This window comes from Oryctolagus cuniculus, chromosome 21, assembly GCF_051225735.1.
Source record: "Oryctolagus cuniculus isolate XC-2025 breed Fujian yellow rabbit chromosome 21, ASM5122573v1, whole genome shotgun sequence".
Lineage (NCBI taxonomy): Eukaryota > Metazoa > Chordata > Mammalia > Lagomorpha > Leporidae > Oryctolagus > Oryctolagus cuniculus.
Window position 1 is genome coordinate 19,380,639 of NC_142887.1, and position 14,698 is coordinate 19,395,336.

The window sequence follows — 14,698 nt, forward strand, 5'->3', positions numbered from 1 at the left end:
GTTCACCCACCAATGGCCGCTGCAGCCGGCGCACCGCGCTGATCCGAAGCCAGGAGCCAGGTGCTTCTCCTGGTCTCCCATGGGGTGCAGGGCCCAAGCACTTGGGCCATCCTCCACTGCACTCCCTGGCCACAGCAGAGAGCTGGTTTGGAAGAGGGGCAACTGGGACAGAATCCGGCGCCTCGACCGGGACTAGAACCTGGTGTGCCGGCGCCGCAAGGCAGAGGATTAGCCTAGTGAGCCACGGCGCCGGCCTCCAAGGAAGGTTTGTAAATTGGTTCTTCCAGCCGCACAGGAGCCGCGGAGAAGCCTGGAAAATGCAATTCTTCCTGGGCTCAGGGCAGACGTCCTGCCTGGGCACAGAACTTTGCAATAATTGTGCAATCCTAAGGGACACTGTCATTCGATAACACGGCCTGCGGCACTTTCCTTGCCTTACAAAATGTGGGCGGAGAATCCATTGAGTTAGTATTTGCGAAGTACCTGGGACGGGGGCCGGCACAGAGCAAGCGTTGGCGTCACTGGTAACAAAACTGGAAGAACGAAAGTGCCGATGGGTGTCCTAAACGCTGGGCGAGAATCACCTGCCCCAGCCGCTCCTCGGACACATCCAGGAGCAGGCTGCTCTCGCGCCCACTTTACAGGTGGGAAAGCAGCCGGCTCACAGGTGCCGAGGGGCACGCTAATGCTTTAGACTTCAATTGCCAGGCTCATGGCTTGGCCAACCCGTAGCCACGTTCCTGAGCCTTCTTTTGGGTGCATCTGCGCAGTTTTTCGTAAAATCCGATTTCAGCAAAGAACCGCCTAAGTCAGTTAAGCAACAAGACCCACCCTTGACACCCAACCCTTTCTCCAGCCCCACCCCACCCCCTAGGTGGGATCTGATCCCAGCCTGGCCTGACTCTAAGCCAGAATCTCTCGTCCGGTTGGTTTAGCCAGAATCCCTTGGACTTAGAAGTTCCTCCCGGCAGTGTTCCACCCCCTGGCCCTCTCCTTGATCCTCCCTCTGGGATTCCGGTGTTTCCGGGGCCCTGCAATCTTTCTCCTCCACTGCACAGCATGCGGCCCCTGCACCTACCGCCAGAGCCGCCCCCCCCATAAAGTCCTCCCCACTGGAGTGCCGCTGGAATCCTAGTCTACGTAGAGATTTACACAGCTTTGTTTTGTTTTTCTTTCCCTTTGCCACTCTATTCCAAAGACAACCCAGAGCCATCCGCCTCCAAGCCCACCGGTTATCCGGCCTCCCTCTCTCCTCCCCTTCTGCAGGTGCCGACGGGGACGCCTGCAGCCACAGGCTCGGGGAAGGTATTTCCAGAGGGTGACCTGAACCCTCAGCAGGGCAGAGGGTTATTAATAGCCAGGCGGCTGAGCCCTGCCGGGGCGGGGCGGGGGAGGCAGCGGGAGGGCGGAGCCGAGCGCCGCGCCTGGGAGGAGAGAACATCCGGAGAGGCCCCTCCCAGCCTCCCCCAGCCTCCCCCGGGCCGGTGCGGAGCCCAGCTGTCCCCTAGGCGGATTCTCTGGGGCTGCTTCATCACCTCCGAATACTCCGGTGACAGGAGGCGCCTGCGGCTCCACCCCCAACCCCCAGCAGCGAATAAATAGCAGGCTCCCAGCCCAGAAGCCAGGAGAAGTTTCTAGGCGTGTGTTCCCCAGTTTATTAAGCCCCTGGCTCCACTCTCGAGCTCGGTGGTTCTGGCTGCGCGCCTGGGCAGCTTCGGGAGGACCGTGGCTTGCTGATCTCCGGGTCCCTGGTAGGGGGAATTCCACTGGGCTCAGCCAGGGAGCACCTTTCGGGGCTGGGACCCCAGCCTGGTGTGCACGAGCCGCCGTGGCCGTGGATGGTCCTGCTTCTCCCTGACTGAAGACTGGCATTTTCCTGAAGCTGAAGATAAGCCGGGAAGCCCAGCTCAGCTGCGTGACCTTGGGCAGGTGGTGCCTTCACCCTGAGCCTCGGTTTCCCCTCTGAGCTCAGTAGCCGCCATGGCTGACGGGCAGATGCCGTTCTCCTGCCACTACCCGAGCCGCCTGCGCCGAGACCCCTTCCGGGACTCGTCCCTGTCCTCCCGCCTGCTGGACGATGGCTTTGGCATGGACCCCTTCGCCGACGACCTCACCGCCTCGTGGCCGGACTGGGCGCTGCCTCGGCTCTCGTCCCCGTGGCCCGGGACCCTGAGGTCGGGCATAGTGCCCCGGGGGCCCAACGCTGCGGCCAGGTTTGGGGTGCCCGCCGAGGGCAGGAGCCCTCCACCATTCCCCGGGGAACCCTGGAAAGTGTGTGTCAATGTGCACAGCTTCAAGCCCGAGGAGCTGATGGTGAAAACCAAGGACGGCTACGTGGAGGTGTCCGGTGAGTTGGGGCTGGGGGCTTGGGGAAGCTGCGCTCGGGGCCTGTGTTTATGGAAAGTGCTCCTATCCCAGCTCCCAGGAGGACGCTCACCCTGCCCCCGCTGCCAGGGCCCAGGCCAGGGACACAGAAAGCCGCCTGGATGTTTCAACAGAGACAGTTGAATGCAGAGGCCAGGCTAGGCCGACAGAGCAGGGAGACACGGGCCCCTCACCCTGTCCTCTCGTGGGATGGGCTGGGCCGTGACACCACGGGCGGCCTCCCACGCCTGGGATGAAAGAGCCAGGCCTGGATTTCCAAAGCTTTTTCCGCAGAGTAAGCGTGTCCTTTAACTCCATTTCGCCACAAACGTGTTGATGTCGCCTTGCGTCTATAACTGGCACAGACTCCATGACTCCCCTTCATCACAGATCAGGAAACAGGGGCTCCGTGGTGACTCCACGGATGCCGGGGGTAACCCTGAGGGAGCGCTCGCCACCTCCTAGGCGCCGTGTCTAACGCTGCAGCGAACAGGACGGCACAGAAGGTCGGCTCCTGTTTGTCTCCTCCTCTTGTAGATGGAGAGCTTACAGTACCTTAGCCAAGGCTACCGGCGGCTCAGACAAGGCTGTCTGGGGAGGGGAGGGCAGGGGATGGCAAAGGGAGCCTGGCCTACATTGCTCATGTTCCTCCTCCAAAAGAATCCTCCAGCCCTGAGAAGTCAGTGCCTCGGCCCATTGTGCAGCTGAAGAGGCAGAGGCCCAGGCCGAGCGGGCCAAGGTCAGGCCGTGAGTCAGCAGCAGGGCCTGAGCCCAGTGTGTCCCGGATTCCAGGCCCAGGGCCTCGCAGCCGCTGCGCAGCCCGGGACAGGGCACGCCGCGAAGGAGAAGACGAGGCTCCTCCGGGCGCCTGCGCTTCTCCCCAGGGCGGCAGAAGAAAGCGTGTGTGTTCTGTGTGTGTGTGTGTGTGTGTGTGTGTGTGTGTGTGTGTGTTTCCCTTCCAATTAGTGTTCCATTAAAGAGAGTGTGTTCCTGGCACAGGCCTGCGGGCCAGAGAATCCATCAGAGCCTCCGCAGGCTCAGGCTGGGCGGGGACAAGCCCCAGCGGCACAGCACGGAGGGGCGGCTGGCGGCACAGGCTGGGGCGGGCGTGGGGGGCCCGGGCCACGCTGGGGCCACGTGCTGACTGAGGGCACCAGCTGGGCTCCTGGAGCTGGCTGGGGACGCGGGCACTGGACACTGATCGGCAGCATGCAAAGACCACTGGAGTTCTGTGTGCTTTCCTTTCCCTGCCTGGAAATCGGGGTTCGGAAGGCTGCGCCACAAGGAGTGTGGCATGGTGTGGGGGTGATGCCTGTGATGTGGCTGGAACACAAGGCGTGGCTGCTGTCATTGAGAGGCTGTGACAGATGCTCCCTGAGACCTGGGCTCCAATCCCAGTACCGCTAGTTACCAGCCTGGGGGACAAGGACGAGAAAGGCTTTTAGGAGCCTCAGTGTCCCCATCTGCAGAATGGGGTCGTCATCTAGAGAGTTTGAACACGAGCATGAGTAACGCACACACGTGTGTGTCAGATGGCGCTGTAACAGCGTCTGCCCTGGCACTCCGTGAACACGTGACCCTTGTCACGGCTCCACCAGTGCAAACTTGAACCAGGGTCCTGGGGCTTTCAGGGTCTAGGGCTCTTTCCCGGAGCCCTGTGTCCAGCCTGGAAGGGCTTTTCTCCATCTGCTTTCAAAGGCACCTCTTAGCAGGTGGGGCCTGGCAGCCCCTGGCTGAGATCCCCGATAAGCATCTTACAGATCCAGAGGCTGTGCTATGGAGCCTCAGTTTCCACATGTGTAAAATGGGCTCAGTGAGCTTAAATAAGACAGAGGACAAAGCCGTTTCCATGTGCAGTTTACAGAATCCTCTGAGGACACACCAGGCTTTCATCCAAGAGGTTTTGAAAATAAGATTGACATCCAGGGCTTGGTATAAAGCAGCTTCCGGGGGAAGTCAGGAGTCAGGTCCGGTCTCCCATCCCACACCGCGTGCTGACGGGCTGACTCTCCCACAGCCACTTGGCCTGGGCCCTGGGCCAGCTGCCTGCCTGCCTCAGCTCACTGGCTCCTCCTAAGGACCTCCCGGGAAGTGGGGGTGGGGGTGGGGTTTATCACTCAGCCCACTTTGCAGATAAGGAAACTGAGGCCCAGAGAACGCCTCACCTGCGATCACCTGTGCCCGAGACTCAGAGCCAGGCCTTCCTGGGAGGTGCTGGGCTGGGCTGGCTGGGTCTACCTCCGACTGGGTGGCCCCGGCCGGATCCCACTGCTCGGAAGCCTCGGCTTTGCCATTGGTCTCACGAAGCCATGGGCTGGATCGGTATTGGCTAAGTGATGTGCTTTCAGGCCGCATTGGTGTCTGGGAGATGAAAAGGGGGAGGTTAGAGTTTTAGAAGGCACCGGATGAAACGAAATTAGAAACAGCTCCCTCTGCTGCAGGCCTTATCAGAGCCTTGAATGTTTGTCAGGGTTGAGAGCCAGCCCCATCTTATCTGACCACACTGGAGTGTCTCCTTCCAGCAAAACCTTTGGAAAATGCTGGGCTAGGTGATCTGGGTCGAGCCTCGCCCTCCCCCACCCTGTCGGAGCCACCAGCCAAGAAATGTTCTCTTCCTGGGACACTGGGCCAGAGCTGGCTAAGGAAGCAACTGGAAAACCCCGTGGCCTCGTTCCCGCCCCTCCTCCTTAATCCCAGGGCCCCTGGAAACAGTGCCTTCCTTCTTTAGCCCAGCCAATCGCGTTCCCTGGAGAGCTAACGCTGCCTGCTCGGGGCACCTGCCATCCCCCTAAGGCTCCGTGGGACAACGTTGGCCACCAGGGGCTGAGTTATTTCTTTAAAACTCTGCAGGATTGCACTCTTCTGCTTACAAACGTGGTAGAAAAATCTAGATTAGGAGGCAAAAATAAGAAATTCAAAACCACTCGTAATATTTAAACGCTCTCGGCATGCAAATGGTCCTGCAGTAAAGCCTCAGGACCAGCCTCTTAGCCACACCGCCTTGGAAGCAGCCCAGCCGCCTGCCCTGTCCCTGCACTGCAAGTCTTGGAGCTGCCCTTGCTTAGAGCCCCTCCCCTCCCTGACGCTCGGACCCCCAATGGAGCACCGACTGGGAGGAGCAGTCCTTTCTCCAAACTTCCAGATGAACCACAGGCGTGCACCCTCACCCGTTTGCACAGCCCACAAGGTGTTTCTGCGATTCCCTCTTAGTCGCTCCTCTCAGGAACCAAGAAGGTGGGCGTGCTCACCCCCATTTCAGAGAAGAAAAAACTGAGGCCCCGGAGAAGGGTGTGCTGGGGAATGTCAGAGCAGGGACCCCAGTCCGCACCCCAGCGATCGGAAACCCACCTGCCGGCCTCTGAATCCTTGCTCAGATGCCTCCTAGCTGTGTGACCCCCGCCGAGTCCCTACACCTCTCTGAACTTGGCTTTCCCCATCCATAAAGTGGCGACGACGGATGAGGCTGCTCTCTGTGGCTGCTGCGAAAGTTCCTGGAGCGGACAGAGGCAGAGTGCTCGGCAGAGTGGCTGACGCCGGGTCAGCACCCCGCTTACAACTAGGGGGCGTGCCCTGAGGAGTCCGCAGCAAGCTGAAAACATCATTGAGTCCCAAATGCACTGAATAATTGAATCCTCCGAAACCACCAAACATTGTCTCAGCCCAGCCTTCCGTGCGCATGCGCTCAGAACATTCCAGGGGCACACAGTTGTCAAGAGAATCTAGGGGTCGGCGCTGTGGCGTAGCGGGTAAAGCTGTCACCTGCAGTGCTGGCAACCCATATGGGCGCCGGTTCGAGTCCCGGCTGCTCCACTTCCGACCCAGCTCCCTGCTATGGCCTGAGAAAGCAGTGGAGGATGGCCCAAATGCTTGGGCCCCTGCACCCATGTGGGAGACCCAGAAGAAGCTCCTGGCTCCTGGCTTCAGATCAGCACAGCTCTGGCTGTTGGCAGCCATCTGGGGAGTGAACCAGCGGATGGAAGACCTCTATCTCTCTGTCTCTAGCTCTTTCTGTAACTCTTTAAAATAAATAAAATAAATCTTAAAAAAAAAAAAACAGAATCTAACAAAAAGCCTGCTCTGCCACTGAGTGTGAGGATCGTGTAATTGATTGGATGCTGCACTGAAAAACAGAAAACCAGCAGCATCATGAAGCCGAGAAATTAAGTCAGGCACTGCCTGTGGAAATTTGCTATGATCCTCATCCTCCCCCTCCTCCTCCTCCTCCTCCTCCCCAGCAGTTAGGATTCCAGGAGGCAAAAGGCCTGAGTCAGAGGCGTTGGCCTGTCCCCAGGGGAAGCAGGCCTCGGGAGGACCAGGCTCTGGGGGCGGGGATGTCCTGGCCAAGGGTTCCCCTGGCCGCAAGGCTGTGCTAGAGCAGGTGGCTGGTGGTCGCGGGGCAGCTTCAGCTGTGTGGGAGCAGCCGCAGGGTCACAGAAGAGCAGTTTTAAAAATGAGCGCGTCCAGCCGTGACCCTGGCTAGTGGGAGAATAGATGGTGGTCCTTCCAGGGAGCGATTTAGCAATACAGATCCAGCCTTAGGAATTGTCAAGCTTGGGATCAGTCCTGCAGGAGTCACCGGGCTTGGCGGGAGGTCCGGCTGCTAGAATGTTCCGAGCAATGCGGTGTCTTCCGAGGTTGGAGCCCTACTTAGTGCCGGACAGCAGCAGCAGGCTGGGCAAGCGGTCACACACCACTGCAGAGGAACCTGTACAAACCCTGGCAATCACTGGTCCAAGAATATTCGGTAATACAGGAAAATAAGTATATTACCCAAAGAGTAGAGCAGGCTGCAAGTGTAACACATAGAATGATTGGATTTGATAAGTATGTGATATAAATCTATATAACGTGTACACATGTCTAAGAAACATAGAAAGTTCTAGAATATACCCAAGCCTATTACTAATGGCTTCCTCTGAGCGACAGATTTTGTCTTCTGTATTTTCTCACGAATGCATGCACTGTCTCGCACTATAAAGAAGTAATTAATGAGGGCCTCACCTCTACGTGGTCACCTTAGAGAGATCTGGGCTGCAACAATGCACTGTTTCCCACAGGCTGTTTAGGGTCTGGCCAAGACTGACACTTGGTTGGCAGCAGCCCCCAGTCACAGCCTCCCTTCTGGGTCATCCTCACAGCCGGCCAGGAAAGTGGGCTTAGGTACATCTGCGGGGCACACAGGGGCTGGGTGTTCACACCACTGGGGTTTCTGGACTGACCCCTAAGCCACCCAATGAAGGCAGGTGCAGAGCAGGATTTGAATCCAAGCCCCAAGCCCCAGGCAGTGCCGCTGGGCCACAGATGCTGACATGTGCTGTTCCTCTCCCTTCCAGGCAAACACGAAGAGAAGCAGCATGAAGGGGGCATTGTCTCCAAGAACTTCACGAAGAAAATCCAGTGAGTAACCGGGCGCGTGGTTCTCAGTGGGGGCAGTGGAGGAAGAGGGCGCTAGCGCTTTGCAAATGTGTTTATCCACGTATTTATTGAGAGCCAGAGGTAGACAGGGACAGGGATCTCACGTGCACTAATTCACTCCGCCAAATGCCAGGACGAAGCCAGGAGCCCAGAATCCAATCGGGGTCTCCCAGGTGGGTGGCAGAGACCCCTCCCCACCCCGCCGCTTGAGGATGCGCCTGTTGCCTCTACAATAGCAGGCAGGCAGCTGGAACTGGACGCAGAGCTGGGATTCCCACCCCAGTGGCATCATAACCGCTGTGCCAAACGCCACTCCTGGGGCATCTCTTGGGAGACACCCTCTGTGGGGCAGGAAACTGAGCCCAAGAGAAGAAAGGGGAGAAGGTGCTGCAGCAAACCTGCGGCGGGGGCCGGGCAGGGGCTGCACCTGGATGGTGCCAGCTCACCTGCTCAGCGCCCTGGGAGGTGGGCGTGAACAACCCCCTTCTATGGATGAAGGAGCCGAGAGGGAGCGAGGCAGAGTAACACACGCACACAAGGCCTAGCGCCAAGGCGTCAGTCTCCCAAGGCACGTGGCTGATGGAGAGTCCTCCCTGCCACCAAGACAGACCCTCCCTTGAAGCCCTGCATGAACCAACAGACTCTTCTGAAGGCTGCCTGCCAGGCTTCGGCCATGGCCGGGACAGAGGGCACCTCCTAGGGCAGCTCCCCAAAGTCTTGTTGGAAGGCGCCGTGCTTGCTATGGAGATGGGCACAGAGGAAGGGAAGACATGGAGTGCGGCCCAGGGGAAGGCGCACAACCTGAGGCCCGAATCCCCGAATCCCCTACTCTGCCGCGAAGCAGCAGGTGCGGCTCCCAGCCTTGCAGTTACCAGCTGGACGTGAGCTGGGGCGGGGGTGGGGGCGGGGGCGGGGGGCGTTCAGATTACAGCTGCTGTTGTGGCTGAGGCTTCGCTCCACCCCCAGCGCCAGCACGGAGCAGAATCCTGCAGTAGCTGAATCCTGAGGCTTCCTTCAGCTTCGGGATCCCGCGCTCCCGTTCCCCCCACCGCTCGTGCCCATTCCCGGCCCTCCGCGCAGCTCTTGGCTGTCTGCGGACGCTTCCTGATAAGGCAAACACCAGGCTGTTTTTAATTTGCGCTCGCTGGCTGGTGCGCCTGGTGACCCTCAGCCCTGAGTGGTTCAGCGACCAGATCCAGCACAGCTTGGGGGCGGGGCGGGAGAGGGAGCAGCTGGAGCGGAGGAATCAAGACAGAGCCCCACTCAGAGCGCGTGGGCAGAGCGCGTGGGCAGAGCGCGTGGGTGGTCCTCCCCCAAGGGCGGCCGTGTCCGTGGGTTTTCCCAGCTCCAAGGTCGCGCTGGGAGTTCCCTGAGCTGTGAAGGCACCCAGGTTGCTCAGGATAGGGCTACTACTCAGTTGGTGCTGGGCTGATTGTTAAAATACAAAGGAGCCATTTGTATCCTGCCCTGGCCTGTCAATCAGAGGGACTCCAGGCCCTCCATCCCCTCTGATTGGGCAGGGCTCAGCTGGCCTGGTTGTCCCATAGTTTGTTTTTGTTTTAAGATAGGAGAGTGTAAAGAGTTGGGGGTGGGGGCTGAGTTAGAGAGAGAGAGAGAGAGACAGATCTTGCATCTGCTGGTTCACTCCCCAATTCGGCCACAATGGCCATAGTTGGCCTAGGCCAAAGCCAGGAGCTAGAAACTCCATCTGGACCTCCCACGTGGGTGGCAGGACCCAAGCACTTGGCCATCCTCTACTGCCTTCCCAGTGTGTGGGAGGGAGCTGGATGGGAAGTGGAGGAGCTGGGAGTCTTTCGGGGCTCCCACATGGGGTGCCGGTGTCGCAGGCTGCAGTTTCACGTGCCTGGTCGGCTTGTTAAAGGTTTTCACCGTGGGCCCTGGTGTCGGGAGTCCTGGCTCCACGGTAAAGTAAAGGGTTGGCTGAGCAGCTTCCGTGCCTGCTTCGAGCCTCTGTCCTCGCAGACTGGAGCGTGGGGGCCAGCGGCAGGGTGTGAGTGAGGCGCTTAGCCCAGGGCACAGGCTCAGTGTTTGGTCCGTGGGAACTGGCGTGACTAAAAGACTCCGCAGGCTGCAATCTCCCAGGAGCCCCGGGACCCCGGGGCTGTGTCCGCACTGGTGACGCCGGGGCGTCAGGCTGGCATCCGGGACAGCTCCGAGCCCGTCTCTGGAGGCCTCTCCCAGGAAAAGTGCTGGTCGCTTAGGGGACCAGGCAGCTCCTTCAGCCAGGCGGGGATTCTTGGAGATTTCCCACAGCTGCTAGCCTTGGGCTGGGATGTTCTTCCCAAAGGCCCTGCTCTGGGAGGTCTAGGAATTTGCCTCTCAGATTGGGGGCAGGGCAAGGACTGCAGCCTGGCTCTTTCCACTCCCAGCTTGGATGAGCGACCAGGAAGGAGAGGATGCTGAGAGCTAAAGCAGGTCTCCTTCTCCCTGCCGCGCGGGGTCGGCTCCACAGCTGATCCTCTGCTGTGCCTGCTAAGAGGCTGTAGGTCTCCCCTTGTTTCATCTTTCAGGGAATCCCGTTGGGTCGGTGTTTGCAAGCCCATCTTGTGGATGAAGAAACTGAGACTTGAGGCTGATGGGACTCAATGAAGGGCTCAGCCAGTAGAGAGCAGATCTGGAATATTATTCAGTCTTCATAAAGGACGGGGGGGGGCTGACATTTGCAATGACAGGGATGGAGGTCCGGGACGTTACACCAAGGGGCACAAGCCAGGCAGGGCGAGGGAAATACTCACTTTTACGTAGAATCTAAAGTTGCCAAACTCGAAGGAGGAGCAAGGAAGGCGGCGGCGGCCAGGGGCTAGGGGAAGGGCGGTCAGTGGGCTTAAGGAGTTTTCAGGTGTGCAAGAGGGGTAGGTTCTGGAGATCCGAGAACAGCCAACAGCACTGTAACATACAGCTGAAATCCGCCACGAGGGTAGACTTTTTTTTTTTTTTTTTTTTGACAGAGTGGACAGTGAGAGAGAGAGACAGACAGAAAAGTCTTCCTTTTGCCGTTGGTTCACCCTCCAATGGCCGCCACGGCCCGGCACACAGCGCTGATCCAATGGCAGGAGCCAGGTACTTATCCTGGTCTCCTATGGGGTGCAGGGCCCAAGGCCTTGGGCCATCCTCCACTGCACTCCCTGGCCACAGCAGAGAGCTGGCCTGGAAGAGGGGCAACCGGGACAGAATCCGGCGCCCCAACCGGGACTAGAATCCGGTGTGCCGGCGCCGCAAGGCGGAGGATTAGCCTAGTGAGCCGCGGCACCGGCTGAGGGTAGACCTTGAATCTCCTCCACACGCCTGCACACATGGACGTGCACACACAGAGCGGGAGCAGTCTGGAAATGCACACTCAGTTTCCGCAGTGCACTGTCTCCATGGCATTTCCCAGAGACCCCCTCATCTGCATGGATTTCAACGTGTTTTTTTTGCACAACATAAACTCATCTTTGAATTCCACTTTGCACAAACTTTTTGAGGAGCCTCCTATACACAATTTGATGTGACCCTCACATCGTGATAAGGCTCAGCTGTCTTTGTATTTTTTTATGAAAAGAGCAGTAAGGGATTGGAAGGAGGTGGAAAGCCCCTGTCTCCCTGGCGGGTTAGCGTCGCAGTGCAGTACAATCCCTTCACTTGTTTTTTGCCTTCCGCGCTCACACGCCTGTACCGTGCTTTGCTGCAGACGTTTCTGTCTTAGATCAACTCGCTTTGGATGAAGTTAAATTCTCATCACTGCAGAAGGCAATCAGGAAGCCAGCCCAGTGACAGGCAGCTGGGGGTGAGCTCTGAGCTAACCCTGGTGACTGCCCGAGGGCCTGGTGCTAAGTGCAGTCCCACCTTTGTTAAAGGCACACAGTCACTCGGGCGAGCTGTCCGTCCCTTTAGATGTAAGTGCAAGGGTTGAAAAGCTTGGAAGAGAAATAACTTCCCAGCAGGCGGGGTCAGCCTGGAGGCCTGGAGCTGAGACGCCCGGGACAGGTCTAGTCCCGCCCCCTGGGCCTCAGTTTCTCCCTGTGGCTCTGTGACACTGCCACCTGTGCAGTGTCCTCACACCTGTCGGGATGCTGACTGCCCTGCTATTTTGATTTTTTAAGATTTATTTTTTAGAAAGAGTGACGGAGAGAGAGAAAGAGATCTTTCATCTGCTGGTTCATTCCCCAAATGGCCACAACAGCCAGGGTGGGGCCAGGCCAAAGCCAGGAGCAAGGGGCTTTACCTGGGTCTCCCACATAGGTGGTAGGGACTCAAGTCCCGGGGCCATCATCTACTGCCTTCCCCAGGCACATTAGCAGGAAGCTGGATTGGAAGTGGAGCAGCTGGGACTCAAACCGGTGCTCAAATACGGGACGCTGGGCTCCCAAGCTGCAGCTTGACCAGCTGCGCCACAGTTCCGGCCCCTGCAACGCAGTGTTCACACCACCTCAAGCGTTAGGTGCTATGGTCATCCCCTCTGGCCTACCAGGAAGCAGCTGCAGAGAGGCAGGACCCCAGCCCCAAAGCTGACAGTCAGGAAGGGTCCACATTGGAAAGCTGCTCCATGGGCCTGCGAAGCCCACGCCTGGACGGCGGCCACCCTGGGACAGTGGACCGGGTGCCTGCTGGCTGGTGTGCGGATGGTGAAGCAGAGCCAGCCCTGCCCAGGCAGCAGGAGGGAGGTCTGAACGTTTGGCCCCGGGTCTGCGTCAAAAGCTGGACTTGACAGAGCACCCCCCCCCCCGCCCCGGGAGGGTATCTGGGCTCCTGTGACTCCAGGTTGCTGTTTGCAGCAAGAAAAACAAACACAAAACCACCCTCCCTGGCCCTTCAGGGTGCCTTGCCTCATGCCTTGGTTCTTTCATCAAGAACCCTGCATTGAGAACAGGCCAAGCCAGCCCTGCCCACTGCGAAGACCTCCGGTGACTGAACCCCGGCTTCCCCTCCACGACCTTTCGTGCAGTCTGCTGCCAGGGGCGGCCTCCGTGCAGCCCCGCGGTTGGCCACTCTGAGCCTGGAGACCAGGATCCCAGTTGCAGCTCCCACCTGCCGCTCACCGGCTGGGTGCCCTTGCACCCTCTTTCTGGGCCTCAACTCAGTCCTCTGCAAATGCCGGATAGTGGTGGCACCTGCCTGGTTAGCTGCTAAATCAGGAAACGCACCTGGCACATAGAACGTGCTCAGACATCAGAGTCTTTGCTAAGTTTTATCGACAGCTGCCTCCCCACGGGGTCATCCCGCATCCCTCACAGCTTTGATAGTGTGTTGAAGAACCCACGTCCCACTCAAAATAAGAACCCAAAATTCATAAAAACATCAAAGCAAGAATCAGTTTCGTGTGCAGCAGATCCCGTCTTTGATACTTTCGCACTATTGAGCTGGCAATTTGATTTTCCCCAAATCTTTGTTTAGTGATCTGTGAAATGGGCATATCAGTGCTTCCCTACTGGGCATACTAGACTCTAATGAAGCTCCAACCAAGCGATTCTACCAATGAATTTAGGGGGAAAAAACAGTTATGAGCTGCTAGGAGATATTTAAGGCTCACTCTTTTTTTTTTTTTTTTTTTGAAAGATTTATTTATTTGAAAGAGAGAGTTAGAAAGAGAGAGGGAGAGACAGAGAAAGAGAGAGAGACCTTCCATCTGATGGTTCACTCCCCACATGGCCACAACGGCTGGGGCTGGGCCAGGCTGAAGCTGGGAGCCAGGAGCTTCTTCCAGGTCTCCCAGGTGGGTGGCAGGGGCCCAAGCACTTGAACCATCTTCCGCTGCTTTCCCAGGCCACGGCAGGGAGCTGGATAGAAGCGGAACAGCAAGGACTGGAATCCATGCTCGTATGGGAGGCTGGTGTTGCAGGTGGTGGTTAACCTGCTGCGCCACACGCCAGCCCCCCCAAAATATTTTCTTTCGAAGCAGTGAAAGGATGCTTGCGCTGGGTTAAAGGCAGTGGCTGACTAACATCTTGTGCTTCTCCTAGGCTTCCCGCAGAGGTGGATCCGGTGACAGTGTTCGCCTCGCTCTCCCCGGAGGGGCTGCTGATCATCGAAGCCCCCCAGGTCCCACCCTACGCGCCTTACGGAGAGAGCAGTTTCAACAGTGAGCTGCCCCAGGACAGCCAGGAAGTCACCTGTACCTGAAGCAGCAGCCTTGGCGCATCCCTGTCCCTTCCCCCACCCCAGGCTTCTCTGATTTGTGGGGTACATAACTTTAGCTGAACTCCGTTTTAGTGCATCCAAAGTGTTGGGGGGTGGGGGAATGACCACAAACTCCCTGGATAGTGTAGTAATAGATCTCTCCACAAGTGGGCGCAATTGGCAAGTCATGCTTGGTTGCGTTAGGTCAAATACTGGTTTTTCTTTGCCCTTGTTTTTTTTTCTACTTTGATGACAATGTTGCACATTCTGTTGCTGCCAAACAAACAAATGGGGACTTAATATTTCACATCGGATCTGACCTTGCCCCTAAGGCAAGCGTTGCTTCTCTCTGGGGGCCTCCCCATCACCCAGATCCCTACACTGGCTTCCTGTTTCCGTGCCTGCTGAGTGGCTTGGTGGAGGGGGTCCCGGGGCTCAGCCCACCGTGTTGCTCCATCCCTGGCCTGCGAAAGGCTCTAAACAGATCCTGCATCCCTACCAACCACATGGAAAGAAGCAGTGCCTTCTGTCCCGCGCCCGGACGTTTGCAGCCCGTGCCTAAGGTCCCCCAGGACGCTGGCGGCCCCATGGCTCGTTCTCTGGCTAAGCCCCACCCCCTTCTGTCCAAATCTGAATTTTGCAGAGGAACCAAGCGAAGGCCAGGCAGCCTGGCACACAGGCCAGTGGGGCTGTGTATGTGGGCAGGGCGTGTGTGTCCTTACTGTTTGAGTTGTGCTGTTGTTTAGGGGACAATAATGGTAAATAATTAATAAGGATAATAATAAAGGAGCTGATGTTCTTA

At 58.0% G+C, this 14,698-nt stretch overlaps 1 protein-coding gene across 1 annotated transcript; it reads left to right on the forward strand.

Annotated features, from left to right (window-relative positions):
- Nucleotides 1-1,623: 1,623 nt before the first annotated feature.
- Nucleotides 1,624-14,698, forward strand: HSPB8 (heat shock protein family B (small) member 8). The gene is made up of 3 exons (XM_002719801.6): nucleotides 1,624-2,347; nucleotides 7,698-7,761; nucleotides 13,740-14,698. Exons 1-3 carry the CDS (start codon nucleotides 1,981-1,983, stop codon nucleotides 13,897-13,899), a joined length of 591 nt encoding a protein of 196 aa, XP_002719847.1. The 5' UTR covers nucleotides 1,624-1,980; the 3' UTR covers nucleotides 13,900-14,698.